A 26,425-nucleotide genomic window follows, 5' to 3' on the forward strand; every position below is an offset into this window, starting at 1 on the left:
GTGTTCTAAGAAGTATGGACATTTGTCACTCTCATTCTTCCACTCCCTTTGTGCATTCCTTGGTTACCAGAGCTGTCTGGTTGGTTAGTCTAACTGCTCTGTCTCTTCTTGTCTGAATGGCCATAGTTCACCAGGTTTCCTCCCTTTCACTATCAGTAAGGTCTTGTTCACTTTCCCCACTGAGACAGAAACCTGAGCCACAGTCTGCTACCTGTCTCAGCATGTCTCTACCTGGAGTTGTGCACATCAGCTTTTTCTGCCTTTTCCCCAGGAAACATGCAGTGAATACATTTACTGCAAGAAACACTAAATGAGTGTAGTGGCAAGAAATACAAAGTAGTATGATGGAATGTAAGACAAAGTTATCCATTTCATGCATTCATTCCTCATTTAATCATTCAACTAGTTTTTGAGCTCTCGTTATTTTCCCTAAAACTTTGTGGATCCATTGGTTGCCCTACCTTAAGAGAAAACAACATAAGGATTTTTCCCCAATAAAGTAGAAAAGTAACATGCATTTGGTAGTCTATTTAAATACTAGAGTAGCAGAAAGTGACCTGAAAATGCATAGCAAGATGTATGACCCCTTCTGGTGCTGAAACAATAAACCATATAGCATTTAGAGGCATCCAAGAATATGTGCAGCCCTCATAGATTGCACCCTAGTCAGTGAATTCCCATCAGAGAAGATCTCTTTTAACCATGGAAGTATTCGATGTGTTTTCTCATGCTCTATGGATTGTGTTAATATGAAAAGAATTTCAAAGACATAGGACATTGATCTTTCCCCAATCTAAAAAAGTACAGTATTGTCGTATACACTTCAGAAGATATCTCTGCTATTAAAGGAATTTCTTTAAAGTCTTTCAACTGCTGTTTTGAGTAACTATAATATATATATATATATATATATATATATATATATATATATATATATATATAAAGTGGGTATCATCTCTGTCAAATTCACATAGTATTTTCTGGAACATGAGAAGCTGAAGTTTGGTCTCTATGCTTACTTTTTTAAAAAATAATGATCTGCTTCTCTATAAGGTTAGTGGCAAATTCATTTTTATTACTATACTTTTTGGAGGTAGATAAAGGAGTAATCTTGAACGTATTTCTTTTGAGTAAACTGACAAGTCTAGCCAAGAAGTGCTTCTGACAGCTTTGTTTGAAGCCTTATGCATCAGAACGAGGTGGATGCTACGCTAAACATAAATATATCTTGCTCCAAGGAGAAGGATTTCACATAAAAACTTACAATCTACCAAAGAGTTCAGGAGATCTCTTCCTAAGTAGTTTGGGTTGATTAGCCTCAGGGGGAAACTAATGAAGAGTGTATATGTGAGAAATAAAAGAAGGCATTAAACAGCATGGTTACTGATGGGTGTGTGTGACGAGTTGAAATGGAGCAACACCACAGAAGGAACGCCAATCAGTCTAATGCTTCTGTTTGTTCGTTTTCATGAAGCCTTGGATTATTGCTGTATTTTTAATTTTCCTAGATTAAAAAATGCCACCATGGTCTTCTCCCTCTCTCTCTTTCTTATCTTCTCTTAACATTCAAGTGTTAGGATATTAGACTAAAACAGTAGTGATGAGAACATCTCTATTTCTCTTCTTTACAAATCCTATTAGGCATTGCAGTTCGCATCCCAGTTCAAATCAATTACATTTCTTTCCAGTCATGACTCAGAATGTCTCTAATTTCTAATGCCTTGAGATATGTTTATATATGATTTCCAGATCTCTTAAAATATAATTCCTGGTTTTTTTGCCCCACATATTCTTAATATTTCATATGCAACACTCTGAATACATGGAAGATTAATTCTACTATCTCTATAAGTTCTTATCTTGTTTTTTTTTTTTACATTATCAGAAGTTTTGTTTTATCTTTAAAGTACCGAGAGCTCGGATTTCCTTTGAACACAGTGATCATTTAGGAATTGTGTTTAGTTTCTTTCAGACTCTCTCTCCCTCTTGAGGAAACTTAGATGCTGGAGCCCTTGGGAGTTAGAGCTGAGGCTAGGAGACAGTAGGTGGCTGTGGACTTGGGAAAAAGGGAGACCTGTGCTTCAGGCCCAGGCAAGGGCTACATCTGATTGGAAGGCTCCACACAGCTCTGTGCAGGCCAGGCTGGGGTAGAGGAGCAGCACTCAGGGGGATTTTGACACATCTCCTAAAACAGTGGTGTAATTGGATTGAGAGTGCCTTCTGTGGATTTTTGGGGAGACAGAGCTTGAGGTTTGGGATGAAAGACTTTTAATTACATGCAAATTCTGGAGCTATTATTTGTGACTCAAGTAATCTAGTTATGTAATAGCAGTAACAACTACACTTTCTGTGGGTAAATGTTGGGGCCAGCATTCCTCTTGGAGCAGACCCACATCCATTTTCTGAAGAAAATTCTGGCCTAGTCAATATTTGCTCTTATAGCCAAAATCTGAGCAGAGTTGGAACACTCATTCACTGAGCTATTGGGTTGGCCAAAAAGTCTGTTTAGTTTTTGCATAAAATAAATGACACAATTTTTCAATTTATCAATAACTTTATTGATTTGTCTATTTTGAGTATGTTGGCTCTCTCTTACTATTGACTTCAAGTGGGTAGAGGCTAGGGGTGCAGCTAAACATCTTTCAATAAATAAGACAGCCCTAAAACAAAGAATTATTTGGCCAAAATGTCAATAGTACCAAAAAACTTCCCAAACCACTTTTGACACATTCAATCAGTCATAGCACCTTCTGCATACACTGCACAAATCTTTTTTGTGTGTGTGTTTCAGTTGCATTTTTATCTTTCTTATGGTAACAAAGCATGACACACCAAAAGTGTTGCATACCTTCTTCCATCTTCAGTGTTAAAATGGCTACACTAAAATTCACCAATTTTGATGTGTTTTTAAAAAAATGCACACTGATATGATAGCTGTCACAATACAAACTAACAAAATTGTTTCAAGTGAAGTTAAAGACTACTAAAGCGCTACTAGAGCCATCATACAGAAAAAAATTAAAGGGACTTTTAGGCCAACCCAATACAACAGGACACAAGAACAGTCATTGAAACCTGAGATACAGGTGTCAAGAATTCATCTTTGGTTTTAAGAGTTAAGAGGTGAAGTTTGGGAGCTGGGAGGAAGTAAGAAGCATAATCTGGGTGATGGTAAATAGAAAGAGTGATCTGAAACTAAAGACACAGCCACAAATGTGAACCTAGGTCAAAGCCCTGGCAACTCAGGAAACCAGAAAAGGCCTCTCAACCTTCAGGACAGAATACAAACATCACTTTATTTTTAATGCTTTTCTCATTCTCCTGAGAAGGTCATTCCCTCTTCTGTGAAATCATAGTGTTGAGATATGTCTCTCAGTGCTAAGATCCAATGGTATGGTAATTGTTTATGCATTTCTTTTTCGATTCTAGTCTGTGAACTTGGTGCCAGAAACTAGCTCACCACAAGGCACTTGAATGGTGTTGAATTAGCAAGGAGATCTTCAGAGTCTCTGTATCTGTCTGTAGAGAGAACTAACACATAGTCTTGATACAGTGGCTCACCCTGGGATATAGTTAAGTGTAAGTCACATCACCCCAGTCAATTCAGTGCCTCTCTCTCACTGCTCTAAGTCTTTGCATTGGTCAAAGGGTATAGAGATATATGAACATACCTGGAGCCACAAATTGTATCTACGTATTTTTTAAAGATTCTATTTATTTAATTGTAGAGAGAGGGGAAGTAGGGGAGAAACAGAGAGAAAGAAACATCAATGTGAAAGAGAAACAGGGATTGTTTGCCTCTCGTATGTGCCCTGACTGGGATCAAACCCACAACCTAGGCATGTGCCCTGACCAGAAATCAACTGGTGACTTTTTTTCTATGGAATGGTGCCCAACCCACTGAGCCACACCAATCAAGGCATCTATGTATTTTTTGATGAGCAGTCTGATCAGTGTTTGGGATACAGAATGAAGGTGATAAAATCCCTCCCTGCAAGGTTTAATGCTAAGCATCATGTCCACTGTTTCTTACACATGATCTGTGTGCCAATCATTGCTAAGTGTTTTCCATTTTTCATGTAATTGAACTTTAACAACAACCTTATAAATTTTTTTACCCATTTTACAAATAAGAAGTATAGAGAAGTCAAATAACTTTCCCAATATCATACAGCTAGTAAGTAGGTAACTTGGGTTAAAGTGTGTAGGCCCAAAGAAAAGGGAGGCTCTTGGTAGTATTTGTCCCCGTGCATGTGCTCCACTCTCTACTTCTGATACTGACCACCATGAATGCCCTTAGATTCTGAGTAATAGTGTCTCTTTCTTAAGAATGAAAGCAGTAAGGAGAGCACTACTCAAGAATTCCCTTCCATAATTCAAAGACATTATGCATCTCAGAAATCTCATTTTCATACTCACAATTTACTCAGAGAAAGCAAAACTAAAAGTAGGAATAAGGCAGTGTAAGGTAAAGTTATACAAGCTATTTTTAAGTAAATAGTGTTTCAAAAAAGGCATATTTTATTAAAATGATTACTAGTTATGGAAAGAACAATAAGATCTTAAAATTTTTTCTGTATGTTTTATTCAGCTATATGTCTACCTAGTTCACCAATTTCTGAAGCAGCTGAATGTGTGCATCATGAATAGCAGCTCTCATCAAATGTGGTTCAACTGTACTGGAAAAGAATATCAACTCTAAACCATGTATTTCTTAGTTTTATTCTGTTTGTTCTCTTTTTAAAAATACTGATGCATTCTTAATGGTCCTTTCTGTCTGTGTCATATTTTAGTTTCTGCATCAGATTTATTTTTCATCTAGCCTTTCTTGCGGAGCTTCAGATGTTATTTCTCTCCAGTCATAGATCTCCTCTGCTCTAAAATAGATCATATACTTGTTTAATGGTTCTATTTTTCTACTTCCTTTTAATTACAAGTGACAACACTTTAAGTAAGCTCTTCTTCAAAATTAGAAACTTGAATAAATGGAGACTTTAAAATAGCTCACCGAACAGCCATACCTTTTGCAACAACATGGATGGAACTGGAAAGCATTATGCTGAGTGAAATAGGCCAGGCATTGAAGGACAAATACCATATGATCACACCTTTGACAGGAAGCTAAAGAATAAAACAAACAAGCAAACAGAATAAAAACAAAGACACTGAAATAGAGAACAAGTGGGCAGCGACCAGAGGGGAGAGGGAAGGGAACTTAAGGGGAAAAAGGGGGAGGGATTTTGAGGAACAAGTATGAAAGACACAGAGATGAGGACTGGGGGGGGGGGAATGGGAGGGAGGGAGGAGACCGGCGGGGGGAAAAAAAATAATAATAAAAATAAAAATAAATAAATAAATAAATTCCAGATTTTAGATTCCTTTCCAAAAAAAAAAAAGAATCTAAAAATGTTCTTAATAAGCAGTGTTCAGACTGGAATAATATCATATATGACTGTGTAGTAATAGGCTACTCATCTTTTTGAAATGAATGTCAGGTAGACTGTACCCATTTTACAAATATGAGGTATAGAGAAGTCAAATAACTTTCCCAATATCATGCAGCTAGTAAGTAGGTAACTTGGATTCAAGTGTCTAGACCCAAAACAAAGTGAGACTCTTGGTAGTATTTGTCCCCATGCATGTACCCCACTCTCCATTTCTGATACTGGGATAAAAATTAGCAAAGTGAAAATATTGAGCAAATTATTTTTATTGTGGAAAAATCTGTATTGTTGAATTTTTCATGCAATAGTTATTGGTGTCTGAAGATTCATGGCAAATTTTTAAGGAGTTGTGGAAGGTTTTAGTGTTATTGTGATATTTCTGTTTGTTCTCTGTATTAAGTTTGTGTGCTAAGGTTATTTTGATTTAAATATCTCTCAGATACAGTTTAATATCTAATATCACACACCCTTATGGAACACATGTTATCACAAACTGATGGCTTAAATGTTATGGCTTAATGTTAGTCACATACAAGCTCGCAGCTATTCATGACCTTGAACCTATGCACCTGATATATGTAGCAATATTTAAGAAAAGAATTTGTGTCTCTTAGATCAGCCACAACCTCTGCAGGTTAAAGAAAGAAATTGAGGAAGATACAAATAAGTGGAAGCATATATCCTATTTGTGGATTGGAAGAATTAACATCATTAAAATGTCCTTGCTACCCAAGCAATCTTCAGATTCCACACAATTCCTATTAAAATATCAATGATGTATTTCATAGATCTAGAACAGGTATTCCAAAACTTTGTGTGGAACCAAAAAAGACCTCAGATAGTCTTAGCAATCTTGAGAAAACAAAAGAACAAAGTTGGACATCTCACAATATCTGATATCAAACTATACTACAAGCCCATTGTAATCAGAACATCCTAGTACTGGCATGAGAACAAGCATATAGATCAATGAAACAGAACAGAGAGCCCAGAAATAAACCCACATTTCACATCTTTACATTCAATTAATATTTGACAAGGTAAACAAGAGAATACAATGAAGAAAAGATAGTCTCTTCAATAAATGGTGTTGGGGAAGTTGTACGGGTACGTGCAAAAAAATGAAACTGGACCATCAACTTATACCATACAGAAGGGTAAACTCGAAGTGGTTAAAAGACTTAAAATGTTAGTTGTGAAATGATAAATATCCTAGAAGAAAGCATAAGAAGTACAATCTCAGACATCTCTCATAGTAATTTCTTTGCCGATACATCTCCTAGGGCGAGGGAAATAAAGGAAAAATAAACAAATGACTGCATCAAACTAAAAAGCTTCTGTACAGCTAAAGAGACCATTAAGGAGATGAAACAGAGACCCATTGTATGGAAGAACATATTTGCCAATGATATACCTGATAAAGGGTTAATTTCTAAAATATGTAAAGAACTTATGCAGCTTAACACCAGGAAGACAAATAACCCAATTAAAAAATGGGCAAAGGGCCTGCGTAGACACTTCTCTGAAGAGAAAGTACAGATGGCTAATAGATGTATGAGAAAAAGCTGAACACCACTAATCATCAGAGAGATGCAAATTAAAACCACAATGAGATATCACCTCACACCTGCCAGAATAGCTATGATCAGTAAGTCAACAAACAAGTGCTGGTAAGGATGTGGAGAAAGAGGAACCCTTGTTGGTGGCAATGCAGACCAGTGCAGCCACTGTGGAAAAGAGTATGGAATTTCCTCATATAATTAAAATTCAAACTTCCTTTTGGTCCAGCAATCCCACTTCTGGAAATAAATTCTAAGAATCCCAAAATACTAATCAGAAAGAATATATGCACCCTTATGTTCATAGCAGTGTTATTTAAAATAGCCAAGGTCTGCCCATCAGTAAGATGAGTGGATAAAAAAGTTATGGCACATTTACACAATAGAATTCTACATGACTGTTAAAAAAAGAATAAACTGTTATAGTTTGTGAGAGCATGGATGGATCTGGAGAATATGATGCTAAATGAAAAAAAGCCAGTCAGAAAAAGACAAATACCATATGATGTGATGCATATGTGGAATCTAATGAACAAAATATAGTTATCAGCAAAATGGAACAGAGGCATGGATGCATAGAACAGACTGACAGATCTTAAAGGGAGGGTTTGGGGGAACTGGAAGAGATTAGCCAAAGAAAATATATGTATTATATGCAAAGCCCATGGACATTGACAACAATGGGTGAAGTGATTGGTGAAAGGGGAAGTGGGGGAGGGGATGCAGAACATCTGTGACAGTGTCAACAATTGAAAAATAATAAGTAATAATAACAAAGATCACTAAAAAAATAATAATAACAAAGGAAAAATGTTGTACTTCTCCTTGAATTGGAATTCCTGATAGTATCTTTATGTAAAATGGCTTGCCATACTCTGCCAATGAAGTATTTTTTCTTTGTAAAAAAGTTAACGAATCAGTGAAATTGCTGAAAATCATGAAAAGCAATAGCAGTATGAATTCTAAATGTAAAATATATGTATCAGCCCTGGCTGGGTGGGTCAGTTGGTTGAAGTACTGTCTCATACACCAAAAGGTTGTAAGTTTGATTCCCAATCAAGGCATATACCTAGGTTGTGGGTATGTGCCCTGATCAGGGCACGAGTGGGAGGAAATTGGTTGATGTTTGTCCCTCACCCTCTGTCTCTCCCTTCCTCTCTCTCTAAAATCAATAAGCAGATCCACAGGTGAGGGTTAAATAAATAATAAAATAATAAATAAATGTATTTATATGTATCTGGACTAATAGCCATGTGTGCTTTATCCCAAGCATACCTTACTATAATTATTATGCCCATTTTGTAGATGTGGGAATTGCTAATTAAAGACAAACAAAGATATTAAGCAATATAAGAGTGATTTTAAACCATGTAATTTGGTAATTTCTCTCATGGAACATAAAAGAAAGAATAGAGAAAACTCCTGCCATAGCATTATGTGAAATACCGGTAACCTTTGTTTTATGATATAATGTGGTCCATTTATATTATTAGGGTTCAATTTACTTTCCAGAAGTAAACATTATTGCTTATGCTAATATAGTGTCTTATTCTTTATAAACACATTCAAATGAGTTAATTCATTGGATCCCAAACCTCAGCAGGGTAGGAGGTCCTTATGTTTCAGATGCAGGAACTGAGACTCTGAGTGGGCCAATACTCTTCCCAAAGTGCAGAAATCCACAGCTGGGAAATTTAAAAGTTCTAGTCTTTCCATTATGATTCATAGCCTTTCAAAATATCACAAATGAAAAGTAGCTTTTTACTTTTTCTACTGGCACTTGTAACTAGAGAAGTTGAGCCATTGTAGGAGACAAGTAGCTGTAAGCTAGGTAATGTGAATTTAAAATATTTAATGAGATGTTAGTTCTAAATATAAATACAGACCACTTAATATTTAGCCCTTGCCTTTTCTTTCTGTTATCTGTATTCAGTCAGTATGACCATTTAAAGAATAAATATGGGAGAAAAGTATTGTTTTAAAATCAAGTTTACCATTTTTATAATGAAAGGTAAACTTGAAGTGGTGATTATAGCATTTCTTTTTAATCATAGATTTGTTCAGTCACCCCATTGTTTTTTTTATTATAAAACTCTAGATACCAATAAAATAGCATTAACCTTAGTAAAAAATAGATATTATGCAATTTTATTTTCCAGGTTAAATCAATGTGTCTTTGACTGAATGTATGGGAGATTATCAATTAAACATTTGTAACCAAAAAAAAAATGAAATTAATGGTAAAGGCACAAACTTCTGAAAAGTATAAAGTAACTTAGGTCTTTAAAAATATATTGATGAGAACATAAATTCTATTCCAATATCTTAAGTCTTTATGATATATATAAATTTCAAGGACTAAATCTCTTAATAAAAAACTTTTCTTTTCCCCTGAGATTTGTTTTAAGTTGCTGTTTTTCATTCAACCATCACCATCATCACAGTAGGCACTGCAGGAGGAGTATGTTAATTATCTTGAGGTGTCCCAGTGGCCCAGTAACTCCAGGGCAAAATTCCAACAGAGTCTTGGTTGCAATCCAGGTTGAAAACACTGCATTAACTTGTTCAGTCTCTTGACATCCTCACAAACACTAAAGCTGGAGAGAAAATGTATTTGTTCAAGTTGAGCTAAGTATTCCAAAACACTGGGTAGGCCAAAAAGTTCATTTGGTAAGATGGCTCTAGTAGCACTTACTTGTCTTTAACTTCATTCAAAACAATTTTGTTAGATTGTATTGTGACAGCTGTCGTATCGGCATGCATTTAAAAAAACATCAAAATTGGTGAATTTTTGTGTAGTCATTTTAACATTGAGAATGGAAGAAAATATGCAACATTTTCAGCATATTATGCCTTATTGTTTCAAGAAAGGTAAAAATACAACTAAAACACACATGCACAAAAGATTTCTGCAGTGTATGGAGAAGATGCATCTCACTGGACAATGATGCTCCACAATTGGGTGGACCAGTTCCAGTTGATAGTGATCAAATTGAGACATTAATTGAGAACACCCAGTGTTCTACCATGTGAGATATAGCCAACATACTCAAAATATTCAAGTCAATGAAGTTATTGGTGAAATGAAAAATGTGAGGGAGGTAAGGAGTACAGGGCAGGGTGGGCTGGGATGGGAGAAATAGACAGAAAACTGTACCTGAAAAATAAGTAAATAAAAATTAAAAAAATATAAAAAATTACCAAAAAAATGTGTCTTTTACTTTATGGAAAAAACTAAACAGACTTTTTGGCCAACACAGTAAATAATACCCAATGCCTAGCCAACCATTTGTGATTGAGTGTAAAAAGTAATGGACTATATTCTTCAAGGTTAATTATCTACAGAACAAGAATGCTTTCTAGATATCCTTCTGAGTACAATAAATCTGGGTTATCTAGAACAGTGGTCCCCAACTTTTTTGGCACCAGAGACCATTTTCGTGGAATACAATTTTTCCACAGACCAGGGTTGGGAGGATAGTTTTGGGATGATTCAAGGACATTGCATTGAAGCTCACCTCCTGATGTGCCCAGACCAGTAGTGGTTGGCAGACCGAAGGTTGGAGACCCCTGGTCTAGGTAATATAATGAGCATCTTTGAACACATGGTACTGCAGAGAGCTTTTAAGTTTCAGGCAAATGTTGGGAAAAACTGTTGCAACATTGGGTCAGTACCACCCAGTGCTGTCATTGGTCAGGATAGGTCACCAGTGCAAGACTTGAAGTTATGTTGTGACTGATGATGGAACTGACTCCTCTTTTCTTAGAGCAGACTTTGGTGGTTCACAGAAGGAACATCGTGGAGACACCAGGTTCCTTGAAGCATGCAGATTTCTACATGAGAAAAATAAAGAGTACAGTGGGATGCTTTGTGAAGAGTAGCTGTGTGGTGAAAGGGTAGTGTCAAGCACAAGAAAGTAAAACATATAAAATGATTCTTCTACCCAGATAGAACTTCCCTACCCCATCCCAGCAAATTAAGCCAGTAAGATATGAGCAGTTTCCACTCACTTCAAATAAATTTTGTAACAGAGCAAAGTAAGTTGGTGAATAATATTTGTCATTTGATAATGTAATGACAGTAAAACATCTATACCTATAAAGCAATAAATATAATTATTTTATATAGTTATGAGCAAAATCAATGACTGATATTGGTAAGTGCTTCTTAACAATTGAAAGGCAACTGATAGAGGATGTCATGAAAATATTTAATTTCTTGAAATTGCTAATGGGGAAAGAGGTTCTAAAGTGAACTTCTTTAAAGTATAAACAATATGGTTTTTAAAAAATAATGATCTTAAACTGCCTTAAGTCCTCTGAAACAAAGAAAATATAGATGTTCTAAAGATCTTTAAAAATGAATTCATTTTGGAATGTAGCTAGGAAATTAGATAAGGATAGTTCCTTTAATTAAAATTAAATATTATGTTTTTCACTGTTCACATTGTTCTGTGGGGCTCATTTGAACATCTCTCTATAGGGATTTGTATTTCCCAGGTACATTGAATATTCATACTTATCTTTAAAACTAAAGGATACTTTCGTTTAAAAATCAGACAATAGTAAACAAATTAATAATGTTGTGACTGAACAAGGATATGTTCTGCCTCTAATATAAATGTCATATTATTTGGGGGGCTTTTGATTCACTTTTGGAAAAAACTAAACACTTGAAAAATAAATTTAAGAATTAATATGTGTTGATAATGTCATTTTTTTTACTGAGCTCAGAATGGTTTAACATATGCCCTATTGTTTGTGACAATATCCTTGTAAGTAAACAGGTGATACCTATCCTTGTTTTATCATTACCAAGGTACCAGCAAAGACAGGCCACTGCTCTATGGTCACAATTTTGAAGGGAGGTCTAGATTTCCCACCCTAAAAATTCATAAAAGAGGCACAAAATATTTATATATGTTTATAATTTAAATTAGTCAGATTTCTTTTTAAAATATTGCCTAAGCCTATGTTTGTTTAATGAGCAGTAAGATCTGGCTTATTAAAGCTTGTAAAATATATTAGAAAATAAAAACTACTTAACATTATTCAAAATGTATTGGAAAATTATCAGCCTCTTAATTGTAATGAATATGCTTCTTATGTATAAAAACTTTTTTCTAGACCAGTAAAAACATAAAGTCTAAATGAAACAGGTGACAAAATGAATTTTCAGTCACTACCTTGGAAAGAAGTCAAGAAAATCTTTCTGCCTTGCCCAGACATAACTGCATAATGAATCAGTCAAAACATTGACAGCTATTTTAACATATAACTTACACCTATTTCATTACAGACTGCAAGCTCATAAAGTTGCCAGATTATCCTGCTTAATGGGTAGATATGTACATTTGGGCTTAGTTTTGTCTAAGCAAAAAGTATTGTTTTAGAAGTAAGGCACAAATTGAAATAAGGGTGTTTCGAAGTTTACCCTCAAAGAGACCACTTGGTCATTCTGATCATCACAGCCAGTCAGACGATCTGAGAGTTGCTATGTGGCCTATTTCACTATGGCTCTGGCTTTGGATTTTTTGATAGCCAAAATGCTCTGATTGCCTACCATGTACAGGCTAGGCTGAGTTCCTCAACTCAATTTAAAAATGCTTTCAAGGCTAGCTACTGCATGCAGTCTCTTTGAATAAGGATAAACTTTTTTTCAAAGATTTTATTTATTTATCTTTAGAGGGGAAGGGAAGGAGAGAGGGAGAGAATATCAATGTATGGTTGCCGCTCATGGGTCCCTCACTGGGAACTGGCCTGCAACCCAGGCATATACCCTGACTGGGAATCGAACCGCGATCTTCTGGTTCACAGGCCCACACTCAATCCACTGAGCTACACCAGCTAGGGCAGGATAAACTTTTATTAAGAAATGAAAAATGGGTTACAAGTTTTTCTTTACCCAGTTTCAAAACATAAATTTGCCTCTACTGAGTTGGCTTTAGAATTAGAGATATTCTTTCAGAAATTCATATACACTTTACATTTTAAAATATCTAATACACAAAATGCATGGAAAGCTCAAGAACATTAAAGCACAAAAATCACTCCCAATGTGATTTTTTTCACCCACAGAATCACACCCACAGAAACATATTTCAGGATATATGTAATATTGTAATATTTTAATCATAATTGTTGATAAGGTTTGTGTCATGTGCATTTCTCCACATCAATATATATATTTAAGTATAATTTAAAAAATTCACGTTATTACATTATTTCATATTGTGAACATTGTATAATTTATTTAAACTTCTCTCACTTATTGTAATTTCCAATGGGTCACTGTTACTTTCAGTGTAGTAAACATCTCTGTACATGGCACTTTGTTCTTATCTTTGTTAATCTTTTAAAATGTATTTCTTAAAATGGAATTACTGTCTCAAAGGATATAAAGATTCTTAAGAATCTTGATGACTCTTACCAGCTTAGTTTCCAGAAAATTTATACTAGTTCATACTTTCACCTGTACGTAGAGAAACATCTCAAGATACTTTGGGTGTCATTGAATATTTAAAAAAAACAAAAATAAATAATCTTTGACAATTTGATAGCTGGGAAAATGCTATCTCAGTGTTGTTTTGTTTCTTGGATACTTAGTAAGTCTAACTTTTCTTTGTGTTTGTTCATACACGTGCCTTTATTAATTTGTAAGAATTTTATATGTTTGGAATATATTGTTACATTTGTTGAATGCATGTTAGTAGTTACCAATAACTTAAGATTTGTAATTTGTATTTCACTAAACATTTTTCTTTTAAGTTTTGAATGTTTTGGAGACAAAGCTATGAATATTTTTTATGATTTCTTTGTGTGTAAAAAGCCCTTCCCCATCTTCTAATAGGTGAAATATTTATATTTTTCTTACAGTTTTGGGAACTCTTTTTTGTAATAGATTAAATATTTATATTTTTCTAATAGTTTTTGTGAATCCTTTTTTAATCAGTCCTTAATTCACTTAGACTTTATTTTGGGATGTGTAAAGTGGATTGAACTTCTTTTCCCAAATAGCCAGTGTTCCCAGAATTGGTTGAACTTTCAAACTTTCCTTATCTGACTATGATATTTCCTTTCTCGTGGATTGAACTGGCATCTGTCCTAGTCCAGTTTCAGTGCTATGTGCTTTGTTCTATTGATCTGTCCATTTCTTTTAGTGATTGCTTAACCAAGCCCTCATTATTTCACTCTTTTTGTTAACTTTCTTGTTAACTATTATTTTCTATACCTACTTCTACTGAACTTTAGAATAATTTTACCAATTAGAAATACCCCATTGAGATCTGACCTATTTATTGATATGGAAAGAACTGATGCCTTACTCAAATCCAATGTTTCCATTTAAGGATGCCAGAATTTCCTCTATTTGTTTACATTTTCTTTTATGTTATTAATAGGTTGTGTGTTTATGTACCTTCTTCGTATTTTATGCTTATCATAGCATATACAAATTATTTGATGTGCCAGTTGTCCAGAACTTCCTGAGTCACCTAGTCATAGAGGACACCGGTATTCTTGCTCTATTCCCAATTTCATTGAAAGTGTGTAACAAGACTTCACAACAGAAGTATCATTTAGATTGCTGAATAATAGCACAGTATTATTTATATAATAATGTAATAGTATATTATTATAAACAGAAATGCAATAATACATCACTTTTGTATTTTGATTAATTCCATGTTTTTCCCCAACCTTCATATGCTTTTTCTCCTACAGATTTTGTTCTCTTCGCACTTTTAGTATAATTTTTAGGTACTTCTTCTAATAAGTACCTTCACACATGTTATTTCTATCTTTGCTTTCATTACTATTATATCAATTGTTTTTTAATATATTTTATCGATTATGCCATTACAGTTGTCCCTTTTCCCCCTTCATTCCCCTCCACCCTGCACACCCTCTCCCACCCACATTCCCCCCTTTAGTTCATGTCCGTGTGTCTTAAGTTCTTTAGCTTTTACATTTCCCATGCCATTCTTGCCCTCCCCCTGTCTATTTTCTACCTACCATCTATGCTACTTATTCTCTGTACCTTTTCTCCCCTCTCTCCTCCTCCCACTCCTGTTGCTACCCCTCCATGTGATCTTCATTTCTGTCGTTCTGTTCCTGTTCTATTTGTTTGCTTAGTTTGTTTTTTGTTTGTTTGTTTTAAGTGTGGTTGCTCATAATTGTGAGTTTGCTATCATTTTACTGTACATGTTTTTTATCTTCTTTTTCTTAGATAAGTCCCTTTAACATTTTATAAAATAAGGGCTTATTTGATGATGAACTCCTTCTGCTTGACCTTATCTGAGAAACACTTCATCTGTCCTTCCATTCTAAATGAAAGTTTTGCTGGATAGAGCAATCTTGGATGTAGGTCCTTGTCTTTCATGACTTGGACTACTTTTTTCCAGTCCTTCTTGCCTGTAAGGTCTCTTTTGAGAAATCCGCTGACAGTCTGATGGGAAGTCCTTTGTAGGTAACTGTCCCCTTATCTCTTGCTGCTTCTAGGATTCTCTCCTTCATTTTTATCTTGGCTAATGTAACTATGATGTGCCTGGGTGTGTTCCTCTTTGGGTCCACCTTTGGGACTCTCTGAGCTTCCTGGACTTTCTGGAAGTCAATTACCTTTACCAGATTGGGGAAGTTCTCCTTTATTATTTGTTCAAATAAGTTTTCCACTTGTTGCTCTTCCTCTTCCCCTTCCTCCAAATTATGGTACCCCCATAATTTGGATGTTTGAACATTTAAAGATGTCTTGGAGGTTCCTAAGCCTCTCCTCATTTTTTTGAATTCTCGCTTCTTCATTCTTTTCTGATTGGATGTTTCTTTCTTCCTTCTGGTCCACTCCATTGATTTGAGTTCCAGCTTCCTTCCCATCACTATTGATTCCCTGTGCATTTCCCTTCATTTCACTTAGTGTAGCCCTCATTTTTTCATCTAATTTGTGACTAAAATTAAGTAGTTCTGTAAGCATCCTGATCACCAGTGTTTTGAACTGTGCATCTGATAGGTTGGATATCTCTTGGTCGCTTAGATATATTGGCTCTGGGGATTTGATTTGTTCTTTGGTTGAGCTTTTTTGGGGGAGGGGTTACTCAAAGTTGTTGCATATGAGGTGCGGAGCCTTAGGTGTTCACCAGGGCAGGTCAACCCACGTCACTGGGTTGTGATGCTGTATGTGGGGGCAGGGTCCAAGAGGGAACAATGGCACTTGCTCCACTCTCTGTTGTACCTCAGTCCCTTCTGCTGCTTCCTCCAAGAAAACTGGGCCTTTCTGGTGCTGATTCCCATGTGGGTGAGCTTGTGCACATTCTAGGACCCTATGGGTCTCTCCAGTAAACTCTCCTGTGAGGCTGGGAGTCTCTCCCCGTGTCTCAATCCCCACAGGTATTTTCAATCAGTGTTTTGAGGCTTTATTTTATGGCACAAGGACCCTGGCTTGCGCAATCTATCTCGCTTCCCAGTTATCTGCATGTGAATGTGGGACCACTGCCTGCCCAGTCAGCCAGCCACCTTGTGCATGGTGTCCCACTTCTCAGTTGCTGCCTCGCTGGGTCTGCCCATTGCCACCCCATGCCTGGGGTCTGCCAGCCACCATCTGGGTGCCCAGGGGCTTCCCAGTGCTGTCTTGCACCCCTGAGGTGCATTGTGCACTCATTGTCACCACTTCCCGTGCCGCAACCCCTCTCTGTTTGTCCGCCCGACTCTAACTCCCCTTCACCTACCAGTCTGGATGAATGTGTCTATTTTAACTCCTTGGTTGTCAGACTTCCATACAGTTCAAAATTCTGTCAGTACTGGTTGTTTTCTTGTTCTAAGTTGTTGTTCGCCTTATTTTGGTTGTTCTAGGAGGCACAGTGTGTCTACCTATGCCTCCATCTTGGCCAGAAGTCCAGGTTTTTTTCTTATAATGAATAAATCCACTGGTAGTTATGATCATAATAATAGGTACCCGTGAGGATTATAACCTTGTATGATAACAATGAGTTTGTCCCTTTTTAGTGTTTCCTTAGTGTGGTAGAAGACACTTGACAGAGAAAATAAAAAATAGTGCTTAATCTCCTTCATACTTTGTTTTATACATAAAACTCAAACTAACTTAATGGAATCCTTTATTGCTCGTATCATTTAAGCCAAAGGAATGAATTTTCCAAAGTTAAGTCAACTTTTTATTTTAATATTCAAAATTTAGAGAATACTTTAAATGAACTGTTATGAGGCTATAAAACCATATTTATTAACTTGAGAATATATCAGTGATTTATTATTATGTAGAAAAAGCAAGTCACCAAATAATGAAACAATGTAATTCAATTTACATAAATTACATATTTATTACAAATGCATAGAATACCTAGAAAAAATATACATTATAAAGAGTGGTTATTTCTAAGAGATGAGAGTATAAGTGATATTTGAAATTATTTTTGCTTATCTTTATTTTTCTAACTTTTCTGGGACAGGCAGGTATTGTTGCTCATGTATTTAGAATACAGATCAAAACTATTAATATGTTTTTGACAGAATAAATCTTTAGGAATATAGATAAATCACATTAGGTTAAACCCATATTTCTAAGTATAAGAAAACACTCTGACTACTTTTCCCAGGGAAGCCTATGAGTATTTTGAGCCTTCATTGGAAAGTTTTCAATAGGTTTTGTAGACAAATTGCTGACATACAAATCCATTCTGGGAAGCACACACAGTACTTAGTACCTATGGGACAATAAAATCTGAGTGCTCACCTCCAAATTTGTCCTTAGTCCTATGAAAAATATGTATTTAATTATCTATCTGCAGTGTAGTGATTGCAGGGGAGAAATAAGGGGACTAAATGGTAATAAAAATACAATAAAAAATGAATTCATATAAAAAATAAAAGGAAGTCTGGGAAAAAATTCAATTTGAAAAATGAAAAAAAATTAGCTATCTGACAACTGAGACAAGAAGTGGCTCCCTTCATGTTTTTACACTATCCATTATGTTTAATATTTCCCTCTCCCTGGATAACGTCACCATTTGTTAGTATAGTGTTTCAAGGACTTACTTTTTTAATCTTTTTAACCTGTATTTAAATGAAGAGGTCTCCTGGACTCTAGTAACTCATTTCTTCCTAGCATTCCCTGATGTAAACAATATGAATTAATGTACCCTCCTATTTGACATTAAGTTGCAATTTAAGTTTTGATACTATAAATGGTACTTTTATTTTTAAATCTTTACCAAGAAGAGAAAACCAGTGGAATTCTTCTTATGCTGAAAAATAGGGAAACAAATGATATAGGGGAAAATTATATATAAATATAAAATCTTTAAAAGCAGTATTTTTAAGGAGTTCCCTTATATCTGAAGACTGAACAGTAAATATTATGTTTGAACCGTAACAATACCTTATACAAGCCTATTATCCAAATTATCATAACTAGCTAAATTATGTTTCACAAATGTCTATGCATTTATACTGGATATTGGTTTATAATCTAGATTGGTAAAGACTTTATGATAACACAATGTGACAGCAACATTGAATTCAGAAAAATCCAGAAAAAAATCTGCTATGTATGACATTATAGACCCTATACACATGGGCAGATTTAATTTTACTTGGACAGTTTGCCTTAGTTATCTAATCAAGGTTTTGGTTTACGTCACTTGGATCGTAAATTCAACTTTCTTGTCAAAGAAAGATATAACAAATAGAATACTGATGAAATAAAGGACTTTCATAGTCAGGGGATGTGTTCACAGGTATCTGTATCAAAAGCTAATTCTATCCTTAAAGGAACTCACATTCTCTTTTCTGAAAGGAGACTTCTATTATTTTGATTCTAATAATAGATGCTTAGGACCAACCTTTTGTGACTGTGCCACTTCAGTCTTACTCATGTACTGCCAAATTATTTACTGCATGAGAATTGCTCCAGTGACATCAGACTATCTTCAGAGGTTTCTAAGACTTTAAGAAGATACCAGCCACCTACCTACCTTTCTTCACCCACTCCACCCCCCCAACCTCTTTCACTTTGATTAGAAATATTTATTGGATTGTTACATACTTTAATGTTTCCCTTCAAAGTATACTCAACATATGAAATATATTTACACTTTCTAGACAACTCAGAAATCTTCCTGTTTTTAAAAGAAGTGCTGATAAGAGGTTAAAGTTGGATGAAAACAAAGTATAAAAATTGATGACTCCTGTATCGTGGCAAGTTATCACCAAGCAAAGTCCCTCGTGACCTGTGCAGACCCCACGTGAGGCCCAACTGGACTCCTGAGCCTTTCCGTGTTTGCCACACTTGGCACTCGTGCCCTTCGTTTACCTACACGTGTCAGTCCCTGCCTCCTGGTCTCTCTTTGTCAGTCTCACTCAGGGGCTTTGGATGTTCATCTCTAATTTTATTCCTTCTTCTCTACCGTTCCAGATTTTTCCCATCAGCTGACTTTCTTTTCCCCTCCTCTGAAGTTTCTCAGTAATTTTCTTTTAAATGATGTGAAATTTGGCACAACACTTTAGCAAAGTCCACTAAAGAAATTTAGTTTTAGAATCCTAGACTTCAAACTTATACCTGTGGTTATCTTTTACCAAGTTTCTTTTTCTGAGGACCACTCTAGTTGTTCTCCTTGCCATATATTTGGCCACTTTTTACAGCATTGTGTGTGTGTGTGTGAGTATATTTTGTCAGAGCACTGCTCCTAAATTGTGTACTAGGATACAGATGATAAGTAGAATATATGTTAATCAACATGAAGCAGAGACTATCTTTAGTGTAAGGGCAAAATCAGAGGCATTTTTATAATTCTATAATTATATTTATAATCATATTTTTATGATTTATTTTTAGTAGTAAATGAGCACCCTGATTTTTGCTGTTGTTTGAAAAACTTCAGCAAAATAAATGCTGTTTATTTCTATCTTTCATATGCATACAATAGTTATCAAAACTTTATAGTATAAAGAAAAAATAAAGGAATATATGTATATATATACAAGTATACATACACACGCATACATATTTGCATATATATCTAGGTGCTCAGGGTAAGTAGAAGATGGAATATATTGAAACAAAAAACTTTTAAGGTTACCTGAAATAAAATAAAGCAAATTTCTCTCAATTTTTGTAACAAGTTGCAAAACCACTTCATGAAGAGTTTTTAGGACAAATTTTAGAGTAGCCTTAAAAATATTTTTCAGTGTATATTTTCTTGTGTGTCATGTTGTACAGTTCATTTCTGAAATTTATTTCTTAGTTTTTGAGCACTGCAAAACACACTACAACAGGTCTGGCAAATACTTTTAAGTGGAAAAATATATATTAAAACTAAAGAAACTAAAACTCACAGAAACAGAAAAGAAAGTTAATTTTATTATAATTGATTTAAAAATTTTAAACTATTTTGATAGGTTCTGTTTTATATAGGATTTACTGATTTTCAAAGTATGTAATCAATGAAAACAGTGAACCTAGTTTCTATTTTCTCATTCATTGGAGCTATCACATCTCATCTATCAGACTCTAAGAAGAATTTTAAAAATGGGGTACTCTCTCACGCCCAAAGACTATGTAATTAGCATATGAATGTATAACGGATTGTTTGAAGTAACAATTAAGGGAACAATATGGAAAGGAACTGAATAGAGCTACCGACACCTGGGAATCTTGTATTAAAGAAAGCTTTCTTAATATAAGCAATTAAATACCAAGGACAAATGTTCATTGTGTAGTGTCAGAGCCCTACGGCCAAAGCTGAAATGTTCTGGTATTTGCTGTCATCTTTTAGACTGAATCATTAAAACAAAGACTTACTGTTTTATTTATTTCAGTGTAATGCTTACTAAATGTAGGTTTTATATGGTATTCAATCTGAAATCATCAAGATGCATTTATAGGTCAAAAAGTCTTACACTTAAAAATATTTATATTTAAAACATATAGCCCTGGCTGGTGTAGCTCAGTGGATTGAGCGTGGGCCTGTGAACCAGACAATCGCGGTTCGATTCCCAGTCAGGGCACATACTGGGGTTTCAGGCAAGTTCCCTGCAGGCCATTTCCCAGCAGGGGACGCATGAAAGGCAACCATACATTGATGTTTCTCTCCCTTTCTCCTTCCCTTCCCCTCTAAAAAATAAAATCTTAAAACAAACAAAAAAAAACATATAAATAGGCAATGAAAAAACCTTTCCCTGTGGTCAGTGCAAAATGTTTCAGAGGAAAATTCCAATTGATGGTTAGGTCAGGTCAGGTATACAGTCAGTTCTTAATAATTCATATATCTAAATAATTCCCGCTGATGAATGCCTAGGTGTATCATTTTGCTTTATTTTGTTTCTCTTGAAGGTGTAAATGCTATAGGGGTTCCTGCTCAAGCAACTCCCCTCAAGGAAAGAGTAGCTCAGGACTGTTAGGAATCCTTGATGCTGGGGAAGGCTCAGCAGAGTAAGAGGCAGGAGCTCTGCATTATTGTTTTCATTTTTGTCACTGCTTATGCAAACCACTTACATTTCTTTGACATAAATTGCCTTTTCTCTAAAGTAGGAATTATTATTTTGTAGACTGTTGAGGTCTGAGTCAAATGGACTTTGTGGTCTTTTCTAATTCTAACACTTATTTGGATATATCCCGTGATCATGAAGAAACACTTGTCCCTAGAATTTAATCACAAATGACCATGATATTATGGGACAACACCATTTGAAAAATGAAGTAGGAACTTAACATTTCATGTTTAAGTAAAAAAAAACAACCAAATATATGAATGAATATTAATATAATGTTATTTATAATAACAAAAAAGAACCTAAGTATCCATCAATTTATGAATGGATAAATAGGGTGTGGTATATCCATTATCAAAACAAAATTATACCAGACAAGGTTAAACAAGGAAGCAAGGAAGACTTTATTCAAGGGTATTGTAATTGGGAGAGAAACCAGAATTATCTGTACTAAACTCCATTGAAGTAGAGAGGGTAAGATTTTTTAAAGATTGGAGTAGAAAAAGACCATAGAAACTTAAGGGGGAAATCACAGACCATCTGTGTTTTCCAAGTGGTTTTATCCATAGGAAAAATAAATGAATAACTTTATGACAAGGGGGTAGTTTTTGCAACTCCTACCCTCTCATAGCAGCAGGGAAATAAGGGTAAGAATGCTATTTCTTGATGATTACATTTTCAAAAAGATGATTCCCATGTCCTTGTGAGTAGATTTCTGGTTGTAAAACTGCCACATGGCTGTGAAAAAAGATTGACATCTCAAGAAGATACAGAGAATTAACAACTACAAGTTTTCTAACCTCTAAGAAAAGTTAGGTCAGGGTCCTGGAGTTAAGAAGAAGCAAGGCCAAAGTTTATTCAAGCTAAGGAGAACTTTAAGGCCATACTGGTCACCATACAATGAGTATTTGTAGACAATGAAAAGGAATGAAGTATTGATAAATGCTACAACATGGATGAACGTAGAAAATAAATTATGCTAGAAGTCAGTCACTAAAAGCTGTGTATTATGTGATTCTATCTTATGAAGTGTCTAGAATATGAAATCTATACAAAGATTAGTGGTTGCCTATACCTGGGGATTTTTGGGGTGGGGTTGGAATGGCAGCAAGGGTATGGTTTTTTTTGAAAAGCAATGAAGATATTTAAAATTGTGGTGATGAATGCATAAGTCTCTGAATATACTAAAAGCCATTAAATTCACACTTTAATGGGTGAATTGTAAGACATGTAAATTATATTTTAATAAAGCTGTTATAAAAACAGATATGTGTTGCAATGTTGTACTTGGCCAATATTCCAATATATGGTTATAAAAATATTAAAACAAAACCAAAACCCTTATTTCTCCAAAGCACATTTTCATTAATCTATGGATCCAAAATATGTATTTCTGGTAGCTGGCCTGATTTTCAGTTTCTGTAGCAGTTATTTATTACCATTTTGTGCTAATAAGAGAGTATAGTCATATACTATGTCAGTGGAAGAAAGGAAAATAATTTCTAAAATGTCCATAAGATGTTTGCTTCCCTGAAAATGGGAACTGTCAGTAAAAAGTAGTTTCTGCCCTTAACTGATAAGGAACATCAATACAGATGCAGGTGTGGTGTGGTGTGGTGTAGTACAGGGCGGTCTAAATGAATCCTTGTATTCTAATAAAGGCTACGTGGACAGAACCTCAATTTTAACTATTTGTAGCCATTTCTACAGAAACAGTTTTGTTCAACAGTTTTGAACCTACTGATCAGGTTCCAAACCTAGCTCCAAAAGACTTATTTTGCCCACGCCATAGTTGAACTGGAGTACTAATGTTAGTACTGACTGTCTGGGTGTTAAGGGACAATGACACAGAAAGGAGGATGAATCATAACATTCCCATCTCCTGGTACAGGCACAGCTCCAGGCACAATTTTGAATTATACACAGTGAGGCTTTGGCTTTAAAAAATTCTGGAAACAATTTCTACTTGTGGGGCAGGGGGGTTCCTACACCAACAATTCTTGAACACCAACTGGGTGTCCTACAATTTGACTCAGTTCTGACACTGTCTACATGGTATAGCATCAGATCCTATAGGCTTAGTTTTGCAAGATTGTCCCTACTCCTTCAGATATCAGTCACCAAATCCATGCTCTCACCTGGGCTTCTGGTCAACTGGCTATAGATTAGAGGCTCCAATGAGACCCTCCTTGGGTTGATTAATTTGCTAGAATGGCTCACAGAACTTGGAGAAACATTTTACTTACTAGATCCCCGGTTTATTATGAAAGCATATACCCCAGAAATGGCCAAGTTGCAAAGGACAAGTATGGAGAAAGGGCTCAAAGCTTCCATGCCCTCTGCAGATGTGCCACTCACCCAAAATCTCCATGTGTTCACCAACTGGGAACCTCTCAACCTGGAAGTTCTCCAAGACTCTTCTTTTGAGTTTTTATGGAGGTTTCATTAGGTAGATATGGTTAATTAAATCACTGACCCTTGGCAGTTGGTTCAACCTCCAGCTCCTTTCCAGTCCCCTCAGGGTCACCAGAAGAGGGATCTGAAAGTTCCAACAACCTAATCACCAGGTGTTCCCTGGACAACTCCCAAAGTGACCTCATTAAAGTAACAAAAGACACATGTTTGTGGTTCTCTCCAATTAAGAAATCCCAAGGTTTTAGGAGCTCTGTGCTAGAAACAGGGATGAAGACAAAATGTATATTTCTTATAAATCACAACATCACAGGTGTCCGTCCATTTTCCTTTCCATAACTCTTTCCAGTGTCCTAAATCAAGAGCCTCTCTCTCTAGCCATGAGGCATCTCAAAGCTTTTCATTTTTAACTATTTTTTAAAGTTTTTTATTGTTTTCAAGTACAGTTGTCTCCATTTTCCCTCAACCACCTGCCTCCACCCCATTCCCATCCCACCCCCACCTCCCACCCTCAATCCTACCCAACTTCACGATGTCCTAAGCTGCCCACTGCATTACCAGACTTGGGCATCTTTGTTCTCTGAGGGACAGATTTACCTACTAACATAACCTTTCTTCCAGCCAACAAGTGTACATTTAAAGTCCCACATCTTCAAGGCACCTAATTCATTTTGTACTGTAAAAGAAGCAAATTTTAAAAGCATGATAACCTCTGGTTCTCCTAGAAGCATTTACAGATAAAACTTAGGTTTTTATAAACCCCAAAGTATTGCTAATTATAGGAAATTAACCGTAAGACTTGGGGAATGGTTAAGAAAAATTTGAAAATAGGACAAGCTGACCTTTCCTCTAAATTGTTCCTGCTTTATCCAAAATATCTTGTTTTGTCCCTGCCTGAACTTCAGCTTTCTTTAAATGCGCTCCCTAAAATTTACAGTCTACAAAAAGGCACAGTGGAATCTATAATGGTGGTGATCGGGGTTGGGAGGAGACATTGGGCAGGATCATGGAAAGGAGTAATCAGAAAACAGTCATAGCATGTATGATATGGGCATCATACATTTTAAAAAATTTAGATGTGTTTTTCTGCACATTGATCAATTGTTTTTTCTTGGTTATAGATTGGGCTTATGGATACTACAGACAACAGAGAAAACTTGTTGAAGAGATTGGCTGGTCCTATACAGGTAAATATATTACTGTATAATGAGTTTCAGAGAAAAATTGTATTGGCTTTTTATCTGTTTTTATATGTAAGAGGAAACTTTATAGCTGAACACATCTTTTAACTTAGCTACATGGATTTTCATTTATATTAATTAATAAAAGTTTATATGCAAAATGATTTCTAGTGGACTTCCTATAAGGACATTTGTTAATGTAGAGATACTGGTATCACATACAGCTGGGTTTGAGTCCCAGATCCTCAGTGGTTGTATCTCCTTTGGAAATATGCATAAACTATCTAAGGCTCATTTTTTCATCTTCAAAATGGAGGCTTATTCTAAGCATTAAGGAAGATAAGTGAAATTGGCACAGTACCTTATTATAAACAGAAAGCTCTCAAGAAATGCTAGCTGCTGTTATGATCACAGTTGTGCTTTTTTAATTCATTTAACAAATATTGATGGGATTTGTGCTCTCAGAGGGAGCTTCCTTTGGAATTATCATGCTGCATTGATTGGAATCTGGGTCTCAAATGATTTTGTAGAATTGCCAGACTTGGCTTAGAGTGTCATGAATATCTGAAGTTGACTTGAAATGGTTACAAGCAGAAGTCATGATCAGAAACCCTAGAGGAGAGGAGCAGCTCCAGGCCTGATCAGAAGAACATGGGCAGCATCTAGATAGCCCATGACATGCCTGGCAACCATCCTGGACAGTGTTGGGTGGTAGAGGAGGGGAGTGGGGTGGAGGGCTGATTGAAAAAGGCGAAGGGATTAAAAAAAAAAAAACTTATAGACACAACAGGATGGTGGCTACCAGAGGGAAAGTACGGTAGGAGAGGTAGAAGAAAGTAAAGTGGGGATAAATGGTAATGGAAGAAGACTTGACTTAGGGTGGTGAACACACAGTACAATACACAAGTGATGTGTTAAGAATTGTACCCCTGAAACCTATATCATCTCATTAACCAATGTCATTCCAATAAAATCAGTAAAAAGGAAAGAAAATTAAAAAGAAATGATTGGATTGATAAGATAGCATCATGTTATAAGGGCTTTAACATGAGTTTAGGCAATTTGAGCTTTATTGGACAGATGAAGGGCAGCCTCAAGGGTTTTGTAGATAGGCATGCATTTTATATATTTTTATTCTTCCTTTAAAAGTAGTAAATATTGTTTTAAAATTTTAGAAAACATGTTCAAGCACAAAGAAGAATATAAAAGTTGTGCTTAACTACCTCCAGAATATCCACTAGAAAGACCTGGTATAGTCCTTTCGGGCCAGTTTTTATTATGTTTATATATTTTATACATAGAACTATGCATTCAGTTTATTACAGAAATTAATTTT

At 35.5% G+C, this 26,425-nt stretch overlaps 1 protein-coding gene across 3 annotated transcripts in view; it reads left to right on the forward strand.

Annotated features, from left to right (window-relative positions):
* Nucleotides 1–26,425, forward strand: part of PTPRZ1 (protein tyrosine phosphatase receptor type Z1) — a 187,676-nt gene that overhangs the window by 30,898 nt on the left and 130,353 nt on the right. For all 3 annotated transcript variants that reach the window (XM_053669973.1, XM_053669974.1, XM_053669975.1), the window contains exon 2: nt 25,030–25,095. In XM_053669973.1, the coding sequence (XP_053525948.1) occupies nt 25,030–25,095 (66 nt within the window). The remainder of the gene's footprint in view (nt 1–25,029; nt 25,096–26,425) is intronic.

Source organism: Artibeus jamaicensis, unplaced genomic scaffold, assembly GCF_021234435.1.
Source record: "Artibeus jamaicensis isolate MK-2021 breed Jamaican fruit bat unplaced genomic scaffold, CSHL_Jam_final contig_540, whole genome shotgun sequence".
Classification (NCBI taxonomy): Eukaryota; Metazoa; Chordata; class Mammalia; order Chiroptera; family Phyllostomidae; genus Artibeus; species Artibeus jamaicensis.